This window comes from Scleropages formosus, chromosome 11 (genome assembly GCF_900964775.1).
Source record: "Scleropages formosus chromosome 11, fSclFor1.1, whole genome shotgun sequence".
NCBI lineage: Eukaryota > Metazoa > Chordata > Actinopteri > Osteoglossiformes > Osteoglossidae > Scleropages > Scleropages formosus.
Window position 1 is genome coordinate 5,130,862 of NC_041816.1, and position 25,679 is coordinate 5,156,540.

Genomic DNA, 25,679 nt, shown 5'->3' on the forward strand with positions numbered 1-25,679 from the left:
TTAATAATATATATACTATAAATAATAATAAAAGGTAGCTCTTCCTTCCTGATTGACATGTTCACTTTCATCACGTTTATTTATTTAGCTGACACTTTTTTCCAAAGCACTTACAATTATTACGCTTTTATACATCTTGGTAATTTTACCGGAGCAATGTAGGGTAAGTACCTTGCTCAAGGGTACTGCAGCTGGACGTGGGATTCAAACCTGCAACTTTTTGCTCCAACTGCTATGCTACCAGCCACCATCTTCACAGACCTTCTTCGAACACATACGTAAGCGATAGTTACGAAGCCGAGGTGACTACGTGTAATAAGCACGGACGTTATTTCAGAGACGCTAGTGGTGTCACGGCATGTGGCAACGGTGGCGAAGGCGAACATGCTGTGGTTTTTTGCTTCGGTGAAATTCGAACCCGTAGTCGAGGGTCAAGGGTTTCCCTCTGGAGCGGATTTCCCCCCTTGCGGTCCCAACGGGCGATCCGATCCGTCCTTCCTTAGAGCGCTCTGCTCTCCGACAGCCATGTCTACGGGCTCCAGGCCCCACCTCGAACCGCAGATGTCTCTGAGATGTCGAGCTCGGCGAGACCGGGGAAACAAAGAACGTTCCCCAGTCTGTCGCTGCAAAGGGAAGGCGAAAGGGAACAACGGGCCTTGGAGAGCGTGTCCGCACAGCTTCGTCCTCCCTCAAAACCCGCGTTCGCCGGCCCATCGGGGAAGGCCGTTCAGCGCGGTGACAGGTGGCATCGTACAGCCACACGGGAACCTTCTCCCCGACACATCCGTGCGTCTGTTTCAAAGAGCCCAGATGGCTCACGAGAGGTTTTTCCAGCCACCTCTCCGCCAGAAACGCTGACTCAGCAAACGGCTCCTAAGAAACGACGCGGACGATCCTCTGGTGGATTGAGAGGAGTCGCCATCTCTGGCGCCTGCCTCATCCCCCCCCCCCCCCGTCTGGAGTGGGAAAGAACATGATCGTGGCTTACAGTATGTCCATGAACAGCTGATTATTGTTAGTCTGTGCAATACTTTCTCCGTCTTATTTATTCCCTCCCTCATTATTGATTCGATCCCTCATTATTTATTTCATGATATATTATTATATATAATAATATAGAAAATATATTACTTTCTCTTATTCTCCGGCACTGTCAACGCATCTTTGCAGATGTTGTATGTATTTTGCGTTTTTATTTGTCTACTCTATACTATGAACCATTGGGAAGCGAAGCCAAATTCCCTGTATGTGCGTGCGCCCTTGGCCAAAAAAATCAGATTCTGATTCCGATACATGGCTGTGAGGGAGTGACGCTCCACGATCGAAGGCGTGCTCCACACAGCCTTGTGCCCTCTGCGTCCGGGATGGGCTCCGCTCCACCGAGACCCTGGGAGTGGTTAATGACACCGTTCTTATGCTTCGAAACTGACGAATATCAAGGGGGCGATGAACTCGGCACGATGTCACCGCAACCCCATGGCGTGTTACGCGCGCATGGATCTCACGCTACGAACAATTTTCTCCGACTCTCACTGACGCCTGCGTTTAAATCCAGAAAATTCCAGTCTGGTTTACAATGCCTGCTGTAGGAAAGGCGCGCATATGATGTGTGGGTATAAAAATGATACTCAATATTACAACAGAAAAAAACAGTATTGAATTTGGGACCTGTAGGGTTGGAGTGTTTTGAGCTCTTATCTGCCGCACGCAGAGCGCAGCCCTTCCTGAGACACAGAGACGGACGTGGAACGGACCCGAAATCGGAAAGTCCTGCGCTGGCAGCGGCGCTTTGGGTTTCACTCTCCCAAACTGCTTCTACTGTTACACCGAATGAATAATTTGTTATTGTGAGCCTTTCAAATCCTCTGCCGTGTTTATCCACCCCCGGCGAGGTACGTTCCGTCACACCGAGAAAGCGGGACGATATTTCACAGCACTGAATATATTTGTAACAGCACATGTAACATATTACTATTAATAACAATAATGTTTATCACATCAAAAGCGGGGAGGGGTGCGGTGGCGCAGTGGGTTGGTCCAGGTCCTGCTTTTCAGTGGGTCTGGGGTTCGAGTCCCGCTTGGGGTGCCTTGCGACGGACTGGCGTCCCGTCCTGGGTGTGTCCCCTCCCCCTTCGGCCTTACGCCCTGTGTGTTGGGTTAGGCTCCCGTGCCTCATATGGGGCGAGTGGTTTGGACAGACATCAAAATGACTTGCAATGCTAGATAAATTTGCAGTGATTTACCCATTTATACAGCTGGGTAATTCTTTGCTGTATCAGTTCAGGGTAAGAACCTTGTTCAAGCAGGATGTGGGATTTGAACCAAGAACCTTCAGATGATGATGAAGGCACTAAACATGACAGTCCCTGCACTCCCAGTTATACAACACCTTCCAAACAAACCGTTCCGCTGAGTGCTGGAAAGATGTTCTCCCTCTGGGGGCGGAGGTCCACCCAGACGAATCGGGGGATGGGGAACGAGAAGAGGGCCGCAGCAGCTGGGCACAGTCGCACGAGAGGCGCTGTAACCGCACAAGAACGACCGCAGCGGCTCCGTCTTCACCGGTCACGGATGACCACGCTGCCGCAGCACCTGGGTGTGTCTCAGATGCTCAGTGACAGGATCTCGGGACATTTTATCGATCACACGGTCACTTCAAAAACACTTTGAGCGGACCATGGTAAAATAGTTTATGGCTCACATTTACTGAGAGACAGGAAAACACACAGCAGGCGAGATAAGTTCTCAGCGCCACCTTTCACGTCACGAGCGTACAGTACACACTTGGAGCGGATTCGGTTATAATAATAGGAAGCCGTGCATAAAATCCATTCATGAATATTTTCGCTTCATTAATGAATAATTAACGAGCAATGAATTAATGAATAATATGTCCAATCAGAGGCCTTTGCTAAATCACAGGTTTGCACATCCAGCCCTAACCTGTGACGTTAAATTTCCACGCAGTGTGAGACGTATTATTACACTGGTGACATTAAACTAAGCGGTCGACACGATCTGTTAAGATTGAGTGTCTTCGCTAAGTGAAGCGGAGCTGAAATACATACGGGGGATTATGGGATGATTACCCTGGTACTGGCAAAGGATGAGGGTACACAGCTCTTTAAAGCCCAGTTGGCGATGCGCAGCACCCCCCCACCCCCGCCCCCGGTGAGATAATACTGCAAACATCTGGCGGGACGTTCCCGCCGGGCAGGTGCTGTTTGTCCTCATCGCACAGCCTCCCTTACAGTTGGGTCGCACCCGCAACCGTGGAGCAGATGCCCGTCCTCCGCGGACGACAGATGTGTGGATTTTCTGTGCGCAGCCATGAATCTACGTACACTGACTCACTTCTGCATTCCATAGTTTAAAACGAGGGCGGCACAGTGGGTAGCATTGGCTGCGGGTTCGAACGCGGCTCAGACCGTGTGGAGTTTCTTTACTGGACAACAGGATCCATCCTAGGAGGTTTGAGGACAAACACTGACGGAGACTATATTTCATAGGGCTCAGACGCAGCGGGACGGGCACCGTTCCTCCGCTGGCCTCGCCGTGCGTCCGGAGATTCCACCGTTGCGTTGAAAGAACTTCCTGGTGTCACCGCCGAGGTCCGGTGAAGAGCACCGTGCTGCAGGGTTCGAAAGTTCACCCAGGATGTGGTTCGATCCCGATCCTCGTCCCTGCGGCCTCCACCCCCCGCTGTTGCTATGATGCGGAGCGGTCGGCATGTGAGTGGACACCACCCAGTGGCCTTCAGCACCAGCGCTGTGAGTCAGAGGACTCAACGGGACCTTGGACTCCGCCCTATAAATGTGGCCCCAAGGCCACTCTCCCTTCCTGCAGACCCCACTTGGGGAATTATGTAAATGCATCCGCTTCTCGCACCGTGACTCCAGCGCCACGACAACCAGAGCCAACGCAGAAATCACTGCAGCCCATTTGTCACCTATATCCTACATTTTGTTAATGTCTATTTGAAGAGTCCCGTTTATTTCACAGAGACCACGAGGACAAAGACACACTGTCTCTGAGGTTTGTATTAATGACAGTTGCCTCTGTTTGTGCGCAGCTCCAAAACCGACAGATAACAAATGATCAACATTTGCCATTCCTTAATTCATAATCAGAACTGTCCTTGCTGCTCATCTTTTTTCATGTCTATTGAAGGTGATGTAATGTACACCAGCAAGCAGAGTCAGTGCAAACACACACACTTTCTGAACTGCTTGTCCCATGCAGGGTCACAGAGCCTACCTGGCAACACAGGGAATAAGGCTGAAGGGGGAGGGGACACGCCCAGGACGGGACACCAGTCCATCGCAAGGCACCCCAAGCGGGACTCGAACCCAAGACCCACCGGAGAGCAGGACCCGGTCCAACCCACTGCACCACTGCGCCACCACACCCCCTGCTTTGGTGCAAACACTTCATTAATTTTACCGACACAATTTCTGGTAAAACATCACATCCTCGAACACTGGAAGATATGAACTGATAGGAAATCACTGAGCGAATCACACAGTACACTGAGAGTAATTATTCATATTCACTAATTCCATTCCCAGCTTCAGTCCTCAATTACTGCCCACCCGACATTGTTCGTTACACGGTCCGTATGTGTGCAGTTATGATTTTGAGCCACAGAAAAGCATTTTTTAAAGTGTGGCATTTCTCATACGTTTTCAGACACACCTGTGTGTAGCACCGACCTGCTGGAGACCTTCACACATTTAAATCAACCGTCCCTCATTATTTAATATCCTTCTACATTTAGTTTGGATCAAACATTATTCACTCTGGTGCTTTTCACACACACACACACACACACACACACACACACACAACTCCTAGTTCTAAACAAAGCAGACAGGAAAGTGTATTTTTTGGACAATCCTGACAATGACAATAAATCACAGCGCAAAGTAAAGTGTTATTTACTATACAGATGACATTTATTGAGCTACTGAGTATGAACTATATGATAATAACAGTTGTACATTTTTTTCCCAAAATTCAGCCTGTCATGCGTTTCAGTTGAGTGTCCCGTGTGTGAATTATGAAATCAACAGAAAAGCAGTCATACGCAGCGATCTTATTTTCTCACTTTAAAATGTCGCTGCTCCTTCGACATCACACTGGATGCGAGCTTTTGAACATCTCCTGCTCGCACGTTCGACACTATGCACCATTTCCATATTTTGCCAAGTCAAGAACTTCAGTTTTTGTTGTTGTAACATATATTTAAATGTACAACTCAGGGATCTGTTTGCGGACAAGGAAGAAGGACCTGCAGATGGGGCCCATCAGACCGCCATTCCAAAGCGAACATATATCCTTATTAATAAATAAGTTTGATGAACTCTGGAGAAACACACTCTTCCCTGAGTTTGCTGGCGAAGCTCCAGCAGGGAAAGGTCCAGAAAGTGGACTCAGACGAGAGACTCGCAGACGGGCGGGTCCTCAGAGTCCTGGATGCAAGGTGAGCTCGAACCCGTGTCTTGCTCCAAGGTGCACGTCGGATTGGAACCCGAGTCCTGATCCCGGGTGCACGTCGGATTGGAACCCGAGTCCTGGTCCCGGGGGCATGTCGAATTGGAACGCGAGTCCTGGTCCCGGGTGCACGTCGGGCTCAAACCGGAGCCCTCGTGCTGGGCACACTTCGGGTCCGAACCCGAGTCCTGGTCCCGGGCGCACGTTGGGGCCAAACCCGAGCCCTCGTGCTGGGCACGCGTCGGGTCCGAACCCGAGCCCTGGTCCCGGTCCAGGGCGCACGTCGCGCCCAAACCCGAGCCCTCGTGCTGGGCACGCGTCGGGTCCGAACCCGAGTCCTGGTCCCGGGCGCGCGCCCCGCTTGAACCCGTGTCCGAGTCCTGGCTGTGCATGGAGCTCAAACCCGTGTCCGAGTCCTCGTCGTTAGCGTCCCTGGTTTTGGACAGACCCCTGGCCTGCTCCACCCAGCCGCCGGTGGCCTCCAAGGCCACCGGCCCAGGCCCCCCCCCCCTCGGGCTCCTCCTCGGGCTCCTCGGCCACTTGCTCCCCGTCCAAGGAGTCCACCTTCTGGAGCAGAATCCTGAGCTCCTTCTGCTTGGCGTCCCACAGCTGCTCGCTCAAGTCCAGGTCGCTCCGGACGGCCTCCAGGTCCGTGTTGAGGCGCAGGCCGATGTAGAGGCTCGCGTCCAGCTGCGTTCTCACCCTCTCCTCCTCCACGAGCAGCTCGCCGTCTGCACCCCCGGCCGCCCTGCCCCCTGCGTCCCGCTCGCCGCTCTCGGGCTCCCTGCCGGACAGCTCCTCCCGGCGCCGCCTCATCCACCTGTGGTTGAGCTCCTCCTGGATCTCGGCCGTGACGCTCTCCAGGAGAGCCTCCTGCTCGGCCAGCTCCTCCTGCAGCCTAACGAGCTCCTCGCACCTGCGCGTGTACTCCTCCAAGCGGGCCAGGCCCGGGGGTGCGCACGGCGGCTCCCGGGGGTCCGCGGCGTCGCCCTCGCCCTTCGAGTCCACCAGATAGGTGTCCTGCACGTAGTTGACTCCGTGTCTCTTGATGCGGTCAAAGTGCACCTTGGCCTCGTACCTGTCGATCTCGCGGTCGAGCTCCTTGATCCTCTGGATCTGCTGGCGGATCGTGTGGTCCTGCGAGACCACCAGGTGCACCAGGGTCTCCATCTTCTCCACGGAGGAGCTGCGCTCCTGGCACGAGCTCTGCGCGCGCCTCTTGTTGATCTTCTCCAGCTTCCTGAACGCCTTCCTCACGATCCTGCGCTGCTTCTCCTGCGAGAAAGCCATGGTGGTCCTGGCGGTGCCGCGCGCCGCGCGCAGACCCTCCTTGCTGAGCACGACGCGCGCCTCCGCGCTGCGCGGCCCCGCGCTCGCCAGGGACGCGTCGCTCTTGACGAGCACGAAGCGCACGTTCTCCTGCTCGTCGCCCCACGCGCTCCACAGGCGCAGGATCTTGGTCTTGTTGGGCAGGACCCGCTCGAACCCGCGCCACTTCTCCACGATGCAGTAGGACTGCGGGGGTCCGCACAGCGCGCTGGAGCCGGCGGCTGCGGCGGCGGCGGCGGCGGCGCGCCCGCGTGCGCTCTGCTCCTCCAGCAGGACCTTAACCACGTCGGCGCAGGTGGTTCTCCGGGAGAGGCCGGACACGAGCTTCTCCTCGCGGCACACCCACACGGAGATCTTGCTGTCCTCCGGCTCCATGGTCGCGGAGCGCGAAGAGGGCGCGTGCACGAGTTGTCCGGAGCGCTCGTGGACAGCGCGGGGAGGGGAAGGGAAGGAGAGGAGAGGAGATGAGGTGGGGGGGGGGGCTGTCCCAGCAGCAGTGGCACTCGAGCCCCTTCGGTCCGTTTCAGTCCATTTCAGCCCGAATATGAGTTTGGGCGCTGGAGGCGGGGGGGATCCCGGTCCCGGTAGGGGGTGTCCCGGGTCGCGCGCTGGAGCTCCGTCGCGAGGCGACGAGCCGCCGATGAGGAGCGTCCGTGTGGCGCGGAGTGTCGCGAGCCTGAGCGCCTCGCCGCTCGCATGACAACTGACAGCAAACTCTAGTAAAGGCACCAGTGACACCGCCCACTCTGAAAAAACACACACACACACACACACACACACACACACTTTCTCTCTCTCTCGTTCTCTCTCCCCAACAGGAACTTACAGTGATCATCAAAACTTTATTACTTTATTAGCATTATTTAATTATTCAGTTTATACATTCTCTTTTCTGCCATATGAAGGCATGATGATTAGCAAAAATCATGTACTGTACAAGCGCAGAATTTAACACGAAAGGCGCGGTTTACGACCCATTTTTCAACATTCAGGCAAATCTACCAAAATTATGTCAATATCTGACCTGCTGCACTCAGCGTTATTTATTATTAATATTTTTCTGATCTCTGACCCCCTCCCAAAAAAAAAAAAGCTTATCCTGTCCCCGTAAAGTGCCCTCGCGCTCTTCAGCCTGGTGTTTTTACGACGGGGTTTCTTATTGTCAGCACCCCTCCGCACTAGAGCAATAAAATAATAATAATGACTATAATAATGATAATAAGTGAGCGCCCTGTGCTTTTGGACCCGGCTCGAGATGCATGGTCATTGTCCGCACACGGACACACACACGTCGCGATCGCCCTCTGCTGAAACTTGTGTGACGAGTTACGCACCTTTTCTCTTTCTTTCGCTCCGAACGAGCTGCGCTCGGAATTTCTCCGCAGAGGCGACGGAGCGCTGAAAGCGCGCGCCCGCGTCTCGCGGACGAGCAGCGAAAAGAAACGTAGAAATAGAGAAATGATGGGTTTGAGAACTCGAACGGGGCTCGGAGGGGAACTGTAAACACCTCTTTGCTCAGAGTCAAAATAAAATTTCCATAAAGAGACAGCTATTAATGGTGGGGAGGGGGCCCTGAGCAAACCCCCTGCAACACAAGTTCAAGTTCTCTCCTATTCAAATATAAACTGTACTGTAATTAGGACTCCATCCAATCAATCAATTATCCGTCCAATCAATCAATCATCCATTCTTCAGCCGCCCTTCTATTAATCCATTACCGAGAGTTGCTTGTTCAGAGCAGTCGCGGTGGTCAGGAGTCTATCCCAGAAGCACAGGGTGAAGAAGGGTACATCCTGGACAGGACCCCATCAGAGGGCAATCTTGGGCAATCTCAGACACACACAGTCCTGTTTAGTCAGTCAGTACACGGGAAAGTCTCCCACATCCCAAGTCAGAGCACCTGGGTGACTGATTGATTGAACATAGGTTCAGTCAGTCAGCAATCAATCTCACAGCACTGAATACTGTGATTTATATTTTTAATAGTGACATTCGACACGACCGTGACCTTATGTGTGTGTGACATGAGTGCTGCGCTTTCCCCGTGTCTCAGTACTGGTGTGTTTTTGGATGCCCCACATACGGTGCCACAAAAAGACGGCGCCGACGTGCCCGGCGAGATGCAGCTGAGCGAGTAGTAAGCCCTGTAGCGGCGGCCTGGTGGGAAGGAGAAGTCTTTCTCAGATGAAATGACGAATTAAGCCGGGGGGGGCACAGCCCTCGCCCCTCACACGACACACATGGTGAGCACAGCAATATCGCGGAGAAGCAGATACCGCTGGTTCCTCCCATCTCCTGGGATACAGGTTCAGACATGGGTTCCGATCCTACTCGGCCTATGTGGAGCTTGCACATTCTTCCTCTGCTCGCATGGGTTTACTGCAGGTGCTCTGGTTTCCTTGCACACTCCAAAGACAGATTGAATGGTGACTGTAAAGTGCACGCATACTTGTGTGTTATGTTGCTCTGCTGTGTGGATGGCTGAACACTAACTCCATGACTCTAATGTATCTCTGACTGTAAGGCACCTTAGAAAAAAGCATCAGTAAAGACGAATGAATAAGTATCTTTCGAACTTGTGAGCGCAGAGTCACTGTGGCGCCCCCTACTGGCACCCTCTGGGGGTCACACATACTAAGCCTGTCTGCTCCTCAGAGATACATTCTGACCCCAGTTGACCCTCATTCCACTACTGGAAATATTTTGAGTGTTTACCCCCACTACAAGCAGCACGGGACAGTTTGCGTTGAAGGTTCGACCATCCTTTGGCTGAGCAACAGAACAGAGAGCAACAGGGCTCCCACCACAGCCACAGGCCTTCGCACCATCAACTCACACACAAACCCTGAGACAGAATGAGTATTTTTAGGCAACATGATGTAATTTAGGGACCTTTTCACACCCAGAGCCTTTACAGTGCTAATCCCCATCCCCCCCCCGCAAGGTGTGCAGGGACACACTCGACAGCCTCACACTTGGCCAGGTGTCATGGAGCACGAGAACGTATGGTCATATTTCAGCAGACTGACTCTAGAACAAGCTGCAGCCAACAGGTGAATCCTTCCAGAGGGGTGGCATTACCAGAGAGCCCCGTTAAGTGTGGTGTGGCGCCCCCTTGCGCTCACCCTGAGAAGCTCCACGTTTTCACATTACACGTGACGAGCAGCAGCGCGCACACTAATATACTGTAGATGTTTACATTAACACACTAGAAAGAATAAACTAAAAGTCATTTGGGGTCTGGGATTAAGACATAATTATGCAGCACATTCAAGATCAAATGTGTGTCATCCAACATTAGCTGTACTGTGCATATTTACACTAATTCATGGGCTACAGTAACAAAATTCAGTCTTTGGGCATTTCATATAGCAGCTGCATGTCAAAAATGTCCTCTAAATTCAGTGAAAACCAACAGAGTCATTGGGTTTTAAGTGAAACAATCCAGCCTTTGCCTGTTAAACAGGTTAAGAATCAATTTGGAGCTTTATTGCTCCAAACCAATTGTCCACACACTGTGTGTGAACTGAGCATGTTTGCGAAACTCACACTCCAATGTAAGGAAAAATTAATGACTAATTAAAACAACCCGTTGCTATAAATCTATTGATATTCCACCGCATATTTTAATTGCGAAACGCAGTGCTGAACACCTTCAAACATTTGTAGCAACTTGGCTGGCTTAACTTCCCTGAACCATTTCACCTTCCTTGTGTTATTGCATTTCTAGAAATATTCACGTCATGCGCTTTTAAGCGTGTGCCACATATCAAACACATTAAACGCCGACCTCAGCCCGCAATACATGACACAAAGTAGGGGACCCTGTGCAGGAGACACCCAGCTAGTGGGACGTTAACGGCCTTAACTAGTCACCGGAGGGCCCGGTAACTCCGGCTAATAAATAGATACGGAGCCAAGATACACGGCGCGATGATCACGCTCTGTAAGTGACCGCCTCGAGATTTCGACACGCGTTTCTTTTTATACGTCTATACTCTAACATGGTCCTTCTCACCTTCTACTCAGCCTTTATGCAAATCCACTTTAGTCTTTACAGAACACACTTCTTTTGGTAAAGTAATTCAGGTGAAGCAGAGGATTTCAGTGTAAAGGTACAGCACCAGCTTTTTCCCCACCCAGGGCTTCATCAAAATAATCTGTAAAAACACAGGGTTAGATGGGTTTGTACACATCTCACACACGAGAACACAAACACGCCGCACGCATTAATAACCACAAGGAGAAATTGTTTTATCCTTTATTTTCATTTGATATTATATGCATACAAATCTTCTAGAAAGCTACAAAATATCTACCACTTTATCAAGAAGGCATCAAAATGTTACGGAGCAAAAGACGAGACCATCTGCAGAAATGAACACGCGCGCACGCACACACACACTAAGCAGGCTACTCCTCAGTCCTCTTCTCCTCACCGACAAGGTGGATAGTAAAAGTATCACATATTTGTACCGAGACAAGCCAGGATACATGATTTCCTTTATACAAAGCACCTTTAAAACAAAATGTTCACACAAACCCAACAGTTCTCATGATACCATCCGAGCTCCAGGAAAAAAAGATCACTTTAAAGCCAACATTTAAAAATGGTAATTAACAAAAAGGAAAAAAAAAAAAAAAAAAAAAAAAAAAAAAAAAAAAAAAAAAGGTACCAGTACCTACAAACTGACAGAATACAAAACAAGTAACAAGAGCTGAGCTGCTGATTCGCTCGGCGTCGGCACTTCCTGCAGACGTCCAAGCGTTCCACATGGCCCAAGGCTCACGGCCTCTGGGTGGGCAAAGGGGGCCGCAGCCGACGCGTCCGAAGTACCAGCAGCGCAGCGGTAACAGCATCACCACCGACGTGACATCTCAATATAATGAAGTCGTCACAAGAACCGTCGCGCAGCACAACAGAAAACGGAACGGAGTCACAGGTACAGAGACAGTGCGAGACGGCCGTCGTACACCGTTCAAGGAGTAAAAATGAGGTTAACGAAACAAAGGCTATTAGACTGCAAATAATACAAACGTCCATCGTCTACTTCAGGCACGTAGCATCACAAAGGGTAGTTTTACTAACTCTGCTTGGATTTGTGTGTGTGTGTGTGTGTGTGTGTGTTTGGACCCCCCCCCCCATTTTCCTAGTGTGAGCTGTGACATCAGATGCATGAAACTGTTACCACAGGAGCTGGTGTGACAGTTTCAATAAAAGTTAAATAAAAACGGGGGGGACATCTGGCAATAAAAACAGCTTTTCTTCTTCTCCTAAAAGTGATGTTTAAGAGCAGCTCATGGGAATCAAGGTTTGTCTGTTAATTGTATGTCAGTTAGTGTGTATTCTAACAGTCACAGGACATTCATGGTAGTGTCGGTCCGGACGAGCAGAACGTGCAGGGCAGAAAACCCCCAAACAGTGTTCAGGTTATCAAGTTATGAACCAAATGCGGTTTATACACAGAAGAGGCAACTTTAGCAAGACCTCACCTACTTCTGAGGGAAAATTACAAGTCCAAGGCAGCTCATACAACTTAAAACCCATATTTAGTGTAGTTGTAGTTGAAACAATGATTTGAACAGCAGACTTTTTTTTTTTTTTTAAAAAAAAAAAGAGGAAAAAAGTATCAGTTTTGTTGAAAATATTTCCTGCTTAAGAAAGAAGGCCCTTAAGCAGGAGCTGTGATCACTCTGCTGTCTGTACAGTTATTTTATACATCACCCTCTGCATTGTTTGTGTATAATTGTAGGAAATCACATCTGCCTCCATGGCAACAGAAGGTGTCCCTCATTTTTTCTTTTTAACAAAACCTAAAAAAGGCAATGTGGTGATCCTTTTACGTATACTTTTTTGGTTTTGCTACAATTAGTGATTAAGATTTTTTTATTTTGTCTTTTCTAAGCTGGAGATGTCAAACCCAAGGCACCTTCACATGACAGTGCAGGAAACGATTTGAGATCCAGTACACTTTGACAACATATTTTTGGTCTTTCAGAATGTTAAAGGCAAAATCAGTTCAGCATACATTGTCTAACTCTGGAAAAATAAACCCAATGACAGTAACTATATGACCAGATCTTGAAAGAATTCATATCTCTATCGTCTTGTTTCTGTCACTGAAAGTATAATTAAAAGTTGGCATCTATATGTGAAAGATAAAGTCAAGCATATTTTTTCCCCTTATTCACACAAATTGATCGAAATGTCCTGGAAACGAAGAGAAAGGGAGCTCCAACGATAGAATGGTGGTCAGTGTTACGACATACACTAAGGCACTGTATGACTATTTAAACTTTGGCAGTTCTGTACTGTAAGGAGTTCCCACGACGTGATGACGACGACAAACGTCTTCCAGCTTAGGAAAGAGCTCACAGCTTTAATGGCATCTTTTGGAGTTCACACCACCACCGTGTTTTCTTTTTTAAGGCTCAGAGTTGTAGAAAACTTAACGTAGGCCACAGGTTTGCAGGAATCAGGTGTGTGTAGGCAGCGACCAGGCGACACGGGACACAGCTCTGTGTGCAAGTGTGTGTGTATATGAGTGTCTAATAAATGAATTGCGTGCGCACCTTTCTTGGGAGGTCACGCACTGCAGCAGAAAAGGCGCACAAAGGAGACGCCGTACAGCCACACACCCCCCCCACCCCACCCCACCCCACCCAACCCAACCCTACCAGCTCCCGACACGTACAATTCTTTCGTCTCTAATCTAGAAGGCAAACGTAACGGGCGACACCTCAGTAAGGCATGTTCTAGCAGAAGAACCAAGTGCTCAGGACAAGGTGACAATCAGCTCAGAAGTACTGCAGTGCTTTTCTTCCCAAAGTGATGCTTGTTTTTTTTTCTAAAATTTTTAAAAAACTCCGTTTTCCATTTACATAGTTGGAGAACATCTGCACAGCACAGGAGAATTTAAAGGGGTATCATTGATGGGTTTCTTATTGCGACGACACGGTTTGTCCAGGCTGAGGCCTCGATGGCAATTTATACGTGTGTCTATATATGTATATATGTACGTATATATAAACCACATGTGTAAATACGTGGTTCTCACAGTGCATTCACTCGTGTGTGTCACCTGACGCAGTGAAACTTTTTTTTTTTTTGTTTTAAACTGGACTGGAGTCTGTGCTCCCCGAACACTACAAACGCTTAAGTCATGTAGTGTCCTTGTAGTTACGATATCCACAAGCTTTTCATCTTCTAAATAGCTCTCATTTTTTCTTCTTAAATGTACTTATCCAAAATTATATATTTCAAATACTTTTTCTTTGGAAAATGTACATGTGTATGCGTGTGCATGTATATACATCTATACAAACACACGAGCGACCACATACATACACACTCAAATACATATTATGTAGTTTACATAAGCCATGAAACAAAGCTACTATCTTTGTAGTTCTTTTCCTTCTTACAAGACAACACAATGTGGAAACAAATTCAGAAAAAAAAGACGTTGTCTGCTGAATGAATGCAACCAACAGATAATTCTGTCTTATGTTATGCACTTCCACTTTATATGTACATCTTCCTACAAACATTGACTAGTCATTCATTAAAATGAACCTTTTTTGTATCAAAACATAATACAACTGTACCGCAATTCACAGCTGCAGTCATACACATATACATTAAGTAAGTCAAAGGAAGAAAAATAATAATATTAATAGGCTTCACCCAAATGTGACCGCAAAGCAATCTGGGTCTGATTTTCAATTTAGAGGCACTGCCACTTGCGTTGAGGTTGAGTCTGTGCGAAAGGTGTGTGTGTGCGTGTGTGTGTGTCTGTGTGTGTGAGCGCGCGGGTGGCCACCGTCCCTCACTCCTTCACCAGCCTGTAGATGTGATGCTGGGCTCCGTGCTCGCTGTTGGACACCTCGAACACACATGCCATGCACAGCAAGGTCTCTTGTGTGTCGCGGTTTGTCACCACCTGCGGGCAGAGGAACACGGGCCTGTCAGTGTCACAGGCTGCTCGCCAGACAAGGCGTGGAACAAGGTGAGCGAAGAGCAGCAGATTCTCCTTCACAGCATCAAGGTACTTTAAACAGATGTCGGGTTCATTTTGCTTTTGAGACAACAGAGAAAGCACTAATTTTTCTACTCGTGCCTTTTACTGCATACATGCAACCTTCCATACATTATGGGACTGCTCTAGACCTTGAGAAGGGGGTGGCGTGGTGGTTTGGGCTCCTACCCTACATTCAAAAAATCCCTACTCCTGCCATAGCACCTGTGACCAAGATACTTACCCAGAACTAATACAGTAAAAATTTGTCAGCTGTATATATGTGCAAATCCTTATCAGTAGTTTATTGTACAAAACAAACAGTGTATATTGCTTGGGAGAAAAACGAGAGCAGACCTAAGCAGTTTACCTCCCAAGTTCCAGGTCTAAAAACAGGAAACACTGGCTCCTCATGTTAACACTGCTGGACTTATCAGTTTAGGATGCCACTATTTTTCAGCATATTACTATTACTAATACCTGTCTACAGTCCTTTATCGATAATTCAGGCAGCCAAAAAAAGTTCTGAAAACCAACGTTTTTCCCAAGTTTAGCAACGAACATGTAAAAACAAAACCCGACGACGATGACGGATGTACTCTCCTCCAAGGTCTTCAAGCAACCACAGGTGATGAACATGTATGTGTTTTATATGTACAGGTATTTACCTTAGTTTGAAACTGTATTTGTGAAGTTTTGCTGAAAGTTTTCCTTAGAGATGCTACAGTACTTACTGTCTATATCTCAGTTTCATTTACCAGTTTATTACTATACAAATTAACTATATAAAAAACTAATACTGTTTAATGTCTGTATATATCATAATGTAAATGTTCATACTTTCGCTGCAGAAAAAGTCGTGTGAGTGATAACAGGGTACTGCCCTGGACCCACTGGTGGGTGTTGCATAATATATGGTATATGCAACGTGTTATCTTTCATGTTTCCTAAAATTAAAAAAAATTGAATTCCGAAACATCTGGCCACAATGGTTTTGGATAAGTGATTGAGGACCTGTGTTATCTAAAATTTTTGTCTTTTGCAGAGCACATGCAAGTCCATTAACTAGTAAAAGGAAAAACAGAATAGTGCAGGGCCACCTAGCTCATTTTCGGTTATGCTCATCTGACTGTGAAAAGTACTGCACTATTGGAACTCCATACCCATGCTTCATCTGCATTCTGCTCCTCTGTGGTCTTGCCTGTGTGTTCACGTGTTTGCATTCTCCATTTTCAACCACTGCTTTATTTCTAATTATTCATTCATTTGTATGTGACAAAGCCATCATTTTCATAAGGCTGAGTCTATGCATACTTAACATAAGTTTACATTGATTTTATAGAAAATTTATATACAGTAAACTTATCGCCTTTCATCAAAATGAAATTTCAGCAAATAGCTTTCCTTTGCCCTACAAACCCTGTAAACCTTAAAAATAGCAAGCATAAAATAATCCAAACTAATTTCTGTATTTATTGATGAAGCAGAAATGGCAAAAAAAAAAGGACATAAAATTAGTTGCTACCTGTGCTCTGAATGTAGGCTTTTAATTGTCAGACGTAGAGGCTCATGTTTGCTACTGCAACCACGTGCAATTCAAAAAAGCTCCAGACACATGCAGAGCTCAAAAAAAAAAAAAGGTGAGGACAATCAAATTGGGGGGAAAAAAGAAATTGTTGGGCATCATTTACAGTGGTTTTCGGGTGAACTTGGCACAAATTGGAATTTCCCTCCATTAGAAGTAATGGAAGGAATTTCATTATGCAGTTTTTCCATATTCCATTCTTGATAATAAATTAGGATTGGTTAACAGGATTGGGGTAGTTTTAATTTTATGCTGCTAAAGTTAATAAAACAATGAAATAAGTCTTATACGATCTTGCAGAGTATTTTTCTATTTCAGAATGAGTTTCTACAGAACGTAACCAGTGTAATAAATCAAGGGATAGCTGGACTATTGAGCTTTTACTGATTTAAAACATGGTGGTAAAAGTGAACTGGGACTTTAAAATCGAGCTAAAGACAGACTTCTCCTCTCAGCTCATAAGGTGAGGAGCCAGGATATACTTCCCCCTGGTAAACTTCAGCAATGGACATTTCCAAAAAGACTTTGCGGTAAGGGGAAGGGTGGGGACATACCAGCAGGATGGTGAAGTTCTCCAGGACACTGTTCATCATGTACTTCTCCGGCAGGTGTTTCAGCTTGTGGATGAAGTTGATCATGTACTCGCACATGGGCGACCGACTTATCCTGTACACAAAGCGTCCGTTCTCGAATCGCGCATACTCGGTCTGAGAAGAGAGGGTAAAACACACCAGATGCACAACACTGCAGACATACACACAGACCTTTCAGAAAAAAAAAGTGGAAAGGGGGAAATGTTTTAGTTATAGCTAGCACCGTCACAACCATGTCAAAGCCCCACTTGCACTGAGATGCTCACCTCCACTTTCTCCACCACTTGCTTGCCAAAAGAGCACACCTTCGTAGAGCAGGTGATTGTCATGTTCTCCGAACTCTCGTACTGGCTGGTGACCCCGTAGAAGGCTCCTGCATCGTCCTGGATGTTGCAGTTGAGGTCAGCCTGCAGTGCCAGCAGCACAGAATTGATGGGCTGTGCAGCGAACAGCATTCTTTGTCCTTTCTTGTCTTTAAAGCTGACCATTTTCCCAGCTTTCCCATAGTCTTTCGAGCATGCAGCGAGTAGTATAACACTTACAGCTGCGGCCTTGCGACCAAAAACCGCTGCTTCGAATCCCACATTCTAATGCAGTACCCTTGATTCCCCCCCATAAAAATTACATAGCTCATCAAATCGTTACGACGCAAGTAGCCCAGTGCACAAAACCTGTTCCTGTGAGTCTCGTTGAAGGAGGCATCGGCTGAATGAATTACTACAATATTACTCAGCCTTGCATGTGTTTAAGGCCACGGGAGAAACTGGTCCCTCTAGCGGCCACTCGGAGAAACAGCACATACGAAAATGTTAGGACCACGAGAACAAGTCCAGGCTTGACGGTGAAATTGACCACTGGCAAACAGAATTAGTTCTAGCACAGAAATGAAAGTCACTAGGCCAAGATTATATTGCTGCACTCCTGCCAAAATTAAGAATAGCTCAAGTGAGAATTTCAAAGCAATTTTGGAGGGAAAACATTTCCTTTCTCCATTTTAAAGGTGCACTGATGTCCACCCTTCAGGTCCCACCCCAATGTGATAACGTCCAAATATTATAAACAACACCTTTTCCAGCCATTTTCAAACTTCTCCCCCTCAAAGTTAATGCAGAAAAAGAATCTGAAGTGCAGACTGAATGAGAATCTGTTAAAAGGTCATTTTGTACTTATTAAAATTAAAAAAAATAAAAAAGTACTCATATCAGAGAGCCTCAGCAGCAAGAACACGATGTTCATTACCTCTATGATAACAGCAAATATCTGCGTCTTGCATTCTCCTCCTTCATTAAGACAGGCAGTCATATTTTGATATAATATTCCGAGGGGTATTATTGTGCGGATTCTGCGTTTCATTTGAAATTCAGATCTGCACAGCACTTCAAAAGAATCTGAAAGGCCTTGTTCCGAGCGCCGGGGCCCACTTTGTCAGGCGCTGCTAGTTAGCATTTCGCATTCGACCAAACGGCCATGATGCTTGAACAGCCATTAGGGGGCTGCCGGGTCACCCCATTGTTTTGAAATATTAAACAGAATTAGTGGGGGGCTTTGATCGCACGTCCTTGTGCCGAGCGACGCCAAACATGGCGACCCGCGTTTCACGGATGCACGGTAAAGCACACCTGAACATTCTCCAGTTCGGGTTTCTACATTCGCACAAAGACAAAACGAGGCAGTCATCGTTCACACTACATCCGCAAAAACTAAAAAAAAAAAAAAAAAAAAAAAAACACACCTTAATATCCATCTGTCTGACAGGTGGTGCAAAGACTAAAGCTCATGCTGAAGAACGCTCTCACATGATACACATGTGGACACTCCAGTACTCTGAACACTTTTCTTTGTGCAAACTGTTTCTTTTTCCCATAGACAGACAGAGATAGACACTGACTCAAAGTTTCGAGGACATGATGGAATAAAATTAAAAAAAAAAAAAAAAAAAAAAAACATTTTTTAATACAGGTGTTTGATAAAAAAAAAAAAATCACTTCTGAAAAAGAATTCCCCTATTAATAAAAAAACAAGTTTTCACATAGAATAAATATCAGTGAACTTCCAGTCTCACTAAAACTGAAAGCGGGGTGGGGGGGAGAGAGAAGAGAAAATGTAGCCACACAACGCCATGAAAATAGATCCAGTCCAAAAATGTGCAGAAGTGCGCTTGAAAAGCCCCAGAGCGGCATTATTCCAGCGCATTGTACAGTAAACAGTGAAACCCCAGAGAGGAAGAAAGGTGCTAACAGCGCCGCACGCCTCTATCAGCAGAGGGCAACAGGCGCTCCCTTTCTCCCATAATCCCTTGCACCTTTCAGACAGCAGGCAGGTGTTCAAACAAAGCCTCAATAAAGCCTGAACAGCTCAAAGAGCCAAGCCCGGTGAGGCCTGCGCTGGGGCCTTTCAGGCCTGTCTGAGCATCTCTCTCTCTCGCTCTCTCTCACAGACACACACAGTCCCAGAAGCTAGTCAGACCAGTCTCACCATTACACACACACACACACACACACACACACACACACACACACACACACACACACACACACACAGTGTGTCTTCTTAAAGGTCCACACACACAAGCAGGGTGCATGCTCACGTGTGTGCGTGCACGCATGTGTGCACGCGTTGGCTTCTCAGAAGAGCACAGGTCACTCGCCAAACTGGTTTGGCATTCCCACAACATTTAAAAAAAAAAAAAAAAAAAACTCACCCAAAACTTTATAAGGAAGAAGGAATTCTGCGGCCCTTTGCCAAAGAGCTCCTTGAGACCCCCCTTCTTCTCGGGGAATTTGTCATAAATCTGCCGAATGTCCACCGACTCCAGCAAGGCGTCATTGTAGGAGTGATTTGTCTGTCCGATGTGCACAAAGAGATGCTTGTTGTACTGCAGGGGTAGAGGAAATTGCGTTAGATTCAAACTCATTCAATCTGCAACAATTCCGCAGAATCATTCCGGGGATATGGAACTCGTTTGATTTCGTTATCAGCCTTATTTCAAACTCATTGTTGCACTTTAGTTCGGTTGTCACCCAGCATCTTTGGCAGACACCGGACACACACACACACACACACACACACACACACACACACACACACACACACACACACATTTAGCAAACAATGCAAGACAAACGACCGCTGTCATGCAATATCAATAGAAAGATAAAATCAGTTAGGAATGCTGACAAACCATGACAGATCACCCATGTCCATGGCAAATAATAAAAGATGTGTAAGCACTTCTCAAAAAATTAGTTCAGGGCTGCTGATGTATGACACGTTCTCCAGAGACAGTGAAAGCGTTCTCTTCCCCCCTGACTAACTTTCGCTGGATACATAAAAGGTTTCGAAGGATGGAAGTGAAGGAGTGACCAAGAAGGTGCCGGAGGAGCAGGGCGAGAACTCACAGAGTCCGGGTCCCGCTGCTGCTCCAGGAAGGCCGAGAACTCCACCAGCCGGAGCTTGGTGGTCCCGATGGAGCGGCCCTGCCAGGCTGGCACAGTGGGAGCTGGGGCTGTAGGGGGCTCATACCCTGCGGGTCCCAAAAGAAAAACTCTTCACAGCACCGCTTCATTCTCAAATACTCTCCTGCACCATGGTGGCTGCACAGACACCAAACGTGACGGTACATCACAAACATTGTCATTCAATGTCACTTAACCATTTACCCCCCTCCCCAAAGTGACTCAGTGTTTGGTTTGTACATTAAGCTGCGAACAACGATTTACCCATTTACTCAGCTGGGAACTTTTTACTGCATCTATTCAGGGTAAGTACCCTGATCTAGGGTACTACAACAGGAATAAGATGGAAATTCAAACCCTATTTTACAGTGATGCTCTTAACCACTATGCCACTTTCTGCCCCATGGTGACAGTACACCCTCATGATTACCATCATTAACAACAGCATCATTATTAACTTGCTAAAGCAACTTACAATGTTACACTGCACCCTCATCTATTTCCTTATTTATATGGCTTACACTTACACAGCTGGATATTGTTGTTTTTTTCTTTTTATACATAAAAGCAGGGAATGAAATCAGCATTGCAAGGTCTATTATTCACCAAGTTGATTTTTCCCTATAATATATTTATTCATTTAGCTGACGCTTTTCTCCAAAGCGACTTACAATGTTAAGATGACAATTATTTACCGATTTATACAGCTGGGTAATTTTACTGGACCAATTTAGGGTAAGTACCTTGCTCAAGGGTACTACAATGGGAGGTAGGGATCGAACGTGCAACCTTTGGGTCCAAAGGTAGCAGCTCTAACCAGTACGTTACCAGCTGGGCCCAAGCTGGTAGCATAGGTTATAATACAATACTAGGTTTGTACACTAAGCTATTTACACTGATTTACCCATTTGGAAAAGGGTAAACGTACTATATCAGTTCAGGGTAAGAACCTCGATCAAGGGTACTGCCGTGGGAAGTGGGATTCAAACCCGAGTCCTTGGACTCCAAGGTGATGGCTGTAAGCACTACAGTAACGTTAAGTTGCCAAATTGTATTTTTACACTAAACTGAAAACACTGACATTAAACAGGACACTTATGTGTTCTACGTCGCCACCCAGGCAGACAGGAAGTGTGTACCTGAAATGGGTGTGGTGACTGTCGGCTGAATGGGGTACGCCTGCTGGGCGAAAGGCTTGATGCTGCAAGAAATGGCACACACAGACAGACGATCTGAGAAAAATGTGCTGCTCTGGACGGCCACACACAAGGAATAAAATTAATGAAAAACAACAGTGCAGGAGGACCACAATGCAGAGGGGGAGGAAACAACCCTCTGAGGTCCCGTCTCTGGGTTTGCGACCCAACGCACATGGGAAACAGCCGCTGCTGCAGGATCGAGCAGTACTCACTCTTGCGACGATCCAGGCTGGCTTGTCGATATCATCCCCTGCCAAAACTGGAGAAAAGACGTGTACGTATAAACGGACACCTGAAATAAGCTCGTGCACATCTGTCTGAAGAGCCTGCTGTGGTACTTCATAAATAACTGTCAACGTGACACGAAGCGCACAAGCGAGGAAAGCAGCGCCCTTATCTCGGCCGGCATTCGCACTCCCCGTGCACCTATCAGATAAGGGTGGCTGTGTGTAAAATGGGATTTGGACGCCGCGTGAATGCTGGCGTGGCGGCACTCTTACCCCGGCCGCTCCTGGGAAGGCAGGGCGCGGGATGCCCGGCAAACCAAGCTTGTTGTGGATGGCCGTGGCGGAGACGATCTGGGCCGACGACATGGACGCCATGCTCTGGAGGGCCTTGTCCTTCACTGTCTGGTCCTTCAATGGGGGGGGGGGGTCACAGGGAGGGCTCAGCGCTGGGGGGGGGGTGTCACGGGGGAGGGGGAGCATGCACACAGCAAAGCAGCAGGCAAACGGGGAAAAAGCCACCATGCTGGAGAGCGAGCCCATCGAGCTGGAGGAGGACATGGCTGCAGCATAAAGCGGCGTTCTTACACTTCATTATTCTTAATTCTATCCTTCCTTGCACGTAACGCTCATTCAGCCAAAGTGTGTTACAATGATTTACCCATTTAGGATACCCATCGGGGTACTACAGCAGGTGGGATTCGAACCCACATCCTGCAAGTGGAAGGTACTCCCCTCCAACTACAAACCAACTCTGAAACAGGAGAGGAAGGATGATGGCTAAAAAAAGCCACAGCAGTTTTAATTGCTTTTACTGGACTTTGAAATTAAGCAATCAAGTCCACTTTTGGTGAGTTCTGGCTGACACCCGAGCAAAAATTAGTTAAATTTAACTCCCTTAATAGTCCCGTCACCAAGGCTGATTGTGTCCGTCTGTCTTGACCGAGTATTTTTACCCATACAGCTGGATTGTCAGAATGCAGCACGAAGGCCACGGACCGCAGTAAAGCAGAACACTTTCAAAGGCATTTCAATGGCATCCATTGTCAGTCTCCATCCTTACTTTGGTGCCACACACACAGCGAATTCGCTAAATTACTTTCAGCTTCATGTTAAAACAGGTGAACTACGCCGGCTGCTGAATTAACTCAAAGCCGTGACCATACATAGTAAGTTTAACGGAATTTAACATTCCCCCTGGGCACAGAAGTTCTCTAGTGAGGAGCTCTTTTGGACATGGCCGTTCTGCCGCGTCCCCCCCCAAGCCTCGTGTTAGTGGCGTGCGGTGACACACGGAGCCAAGCAGGGCAGGGCGGAGCGGCTTTCAGGGCTTCTGTAAACATTTAGCCAAGGTGTCAGAGCGCCACGCTTACAAAGAGCAGCTGCCGAGAGGTCATCGGCGGGCAAACCCATGCTAAATCAAACACCGGAGCCGAGGGCATGCTGGAAAAGGGCAGGGAGGGCGGGGCGCAGTGCAAAGGGGCGTGGCTACCAGGCATCCAGACGGCAGGATGGCACCCAAGCACGGATGGAGCCCATACTTACCATGCTTGTGACCTGAGTGCAAACAAACAAGGTTCATCGTCAGTGTACAGTGCCGACCCCTACAGCAGCACAGAGGTGTGCAGTTGCAGCGAAAACGAACACACACACGACGATGCCAACAAGGGATGACGGTGTGTGAGGGCACCAGACTGCTGGAACAGCAAATGTCGCCATTATTAACACTAATACTACATTACAACAACACTAACTGACAATAGTAACTACAAATTATTGTTTCAGTGATACATACAGTACACTGAACTCCCTATTGTGATCTACCCATCTGACAGCTCAACAATGAAAAACACACACACAGCAATTTAGTGTTGCCAATTCACCTGAAACACGACTTGGAACTATGGTAGGAAACCCACATGAATATGGGAAGAACACACAAACTCCACACAGACCAGGCCAGGTTCGAACCCCCAGCCCAAGAGCTGCAAGGCACCAGCGCTACCTGCTGTGCCACCATGCTGGTCTTCCCTCAGCACTTAGAGAGGGGTATAAATGGGCTGTGTGTGATGGGTAGCTCATGGGAGTTGCCATGAACAAATCTGCCAGTGACCCCACGAAGTACTGGTGCCCCACTCTTGCACGTGTGTGTGTGTATGCTGTAAGTTCACATGACACTGCAACCTAAAACATCGCGCATCATCAATATAAACAGTTTCGCTCCAAGGCATAAACGGTGACGTAGTTAAGGACATTCACAGCAAATGATGATGCTGCTAGAGCGCAATGACCCGGCTCTTGTCAATGTAGTGCAGAAATTTGATTTGCTCAACAAATATTATTAGGGTTACCGCGAACAACACTGCCAACTACCATAACACTCAAATTGGTGATAAATTGGCTTATATTTGCAGTAACACCCAAAACATTACTAAAATTTCACAAAGAGCTGGCCAATCGTGTGAACTTACAGCATGCGACCGTAATCCAGAAAATGATTTGTAAGCTGATTGAATGTCGCGAGGAACCCCAGCTGCAGGTTTTAACATGGAATCATTTTCAGGGCTCAAGGATCATTCATGTCAGGAAATTACTAATATCAGCCAGCCGCTTCCACCAAACCATATGATCCCTAATAGAAAACTTAATTTGTGCTCTACACTCTATTGACTGTGTGCCCAAAAACATGTCTGAAGGGGAGGGGACACACACAGCTCAGATATCTCCAGACTAAATGTATTTTCATTCCCTGCACTTATTGAAGTCGCTCGACTGCAGTGATGCTGCATCGTGATCTGTTCCTGTACGCGTGTGCAAGCGCCACGGACAAGAGCGCCGTGTACTTCACTGACAGCTCAGTATACAAACTCTGTCGGTGTACCGCATTTACTGTGGCACTGTACTGCTTACAGTCCCATGAAATCCAAAGCCCCTTTTCCCAGAGCAGCACCTTATTACCACCTTAATATGTAAAGAGAAAAATGCAGTTATGGAATTCTGTCCCTTTTCAGGTAGCACATAAACTCAGTGTGGAACATAGTATTTTTTTAGTGTCTCAGAGTGATCTGCTCTTATTGGTCAGCAAATCTTGTCAGTTATGCACAATTATCTTTTTTATTATTTATTCATTCACACACCTTGAAACATCAGACTTGTAATCTAAGATACAGTGATTTACCCACATATATAGCTAAGCCTTTTTTTACTGTATTAATTCAGGGTAAGCACCGTGATCTAGGGTTCTACAGCAGGAAGTGATAGGGACAGCTAGTAATGCAGTGGTTAGAGCTGCTGCCTTTGGACCCGAAGGTCCCAGGTTTGATCCCCACCTCCAGCTGTAGTACCCTTGAGCAAGGTACTTATCCTAAATTGCCCCAGTAAAATTACCCAGCTGTATAAATGGGTAAATGATTGTAAGTTGCTTTGGAGAAGAGCGGCAGCTAAATGAATAAATTTCAATGTAAGTGGGCTCTGAGGCCAGGTCCTCCGAGGGAACGCCAACAGCTATGCTGTGCCACCTATACTGTGTGCTGCCCTACGCTCAGACACACACCAGTGTGAGAGAAGTTGCACACCACCCATGTAATCATTGTTCATCACCCTCCCCCAGTACCCAGCATGCAATGCATCTTCCTATAAGTTGGCGCAGATCACCGCTGGCGCCCTTAATTTGAGAGCACGCAGAATATGGAGCCGTAATGGCTGTCATTTCACTTAACACACACGAGATAAGAGGGAGAGGGTTTACAATGGTGCTCAGTGCAAATAGAGGTGCGGAGCGCG

General features: G+C 47.5%; 2 protein-coding genes across 15 annotated transcripts in view; both read right to left on the bottom strand.

The window, feature by feature from the left end:
• Nucleotides 1-4,958: 4,958 nt before the first annotated feature.
• On the bottom strand, nt 4,959-7,251 carry LOC114911892 (ras association domain-containing protein 10-like). The gene is given in 2 exon segments (XM_029256358.1): nt 4,959-5,994; nt 5,996-7,251. Coding segments are annotated over 2 exon segments (1,764 nt in total). The 5' UTR covers nt 7,198-7,251; the 3' UTR covers nt 4,959-5,432.
• A 4,239-nt stretch (nt 7,252-11,490) lies between these two features.
• The window catches only part of tead1b (TEA domain family member 1b), a 68,282-nt gene continuing 54,093 nt past the window's right edge, over nt 11,491-25,679 (bottom strand). For 10 of the 14 annotated variants that reach the window (XM_029256424.1, XM_029256421.1, XM_029256422.1 and 7 more), the window contains 9 exons: nt 23,442-23,453; nt 22,173-22,307; nt 21,885-21,931; nt 21,613-21,674; nt 20,417-20,541; nt 19,720-19,893; nt 17,285-17,425; nt 16,980-17,132; nt 11,491-14,765 (listed from right to left, as the gene is read on the bottom strand). In XM_029256424.1, the coding sequence (XP_029112257.1) occupies nt 14,652-14,765; nt 16,980-17,132; nt 17,285-17,425; nt 19,720-19,893; nt 20,417-20,541; nt 21,613-21,674; nt 21,885-21,931; nt 22,173-22,307; nt 23,442-23,453 (963 nt within the window). In that variant the 3' untranslated portion in view covers nt 11,491-14,651. The remainder of the gene's footprint in view (nt 14,766-16,979; nt 17,133-17,284; nt 17,426-19,719; nt 19,894-20,416; nt 20,542-21,612; nt 21,675-21,884; nt 21,932-22,172; nt 22,308-23,441; nt 23,454-25,679) is intronic. The other 4 variants (XM_029256425.1, XM_029256423.1, XM_029256419.1 and 1 more) reach the window with 1 other exon arrangement.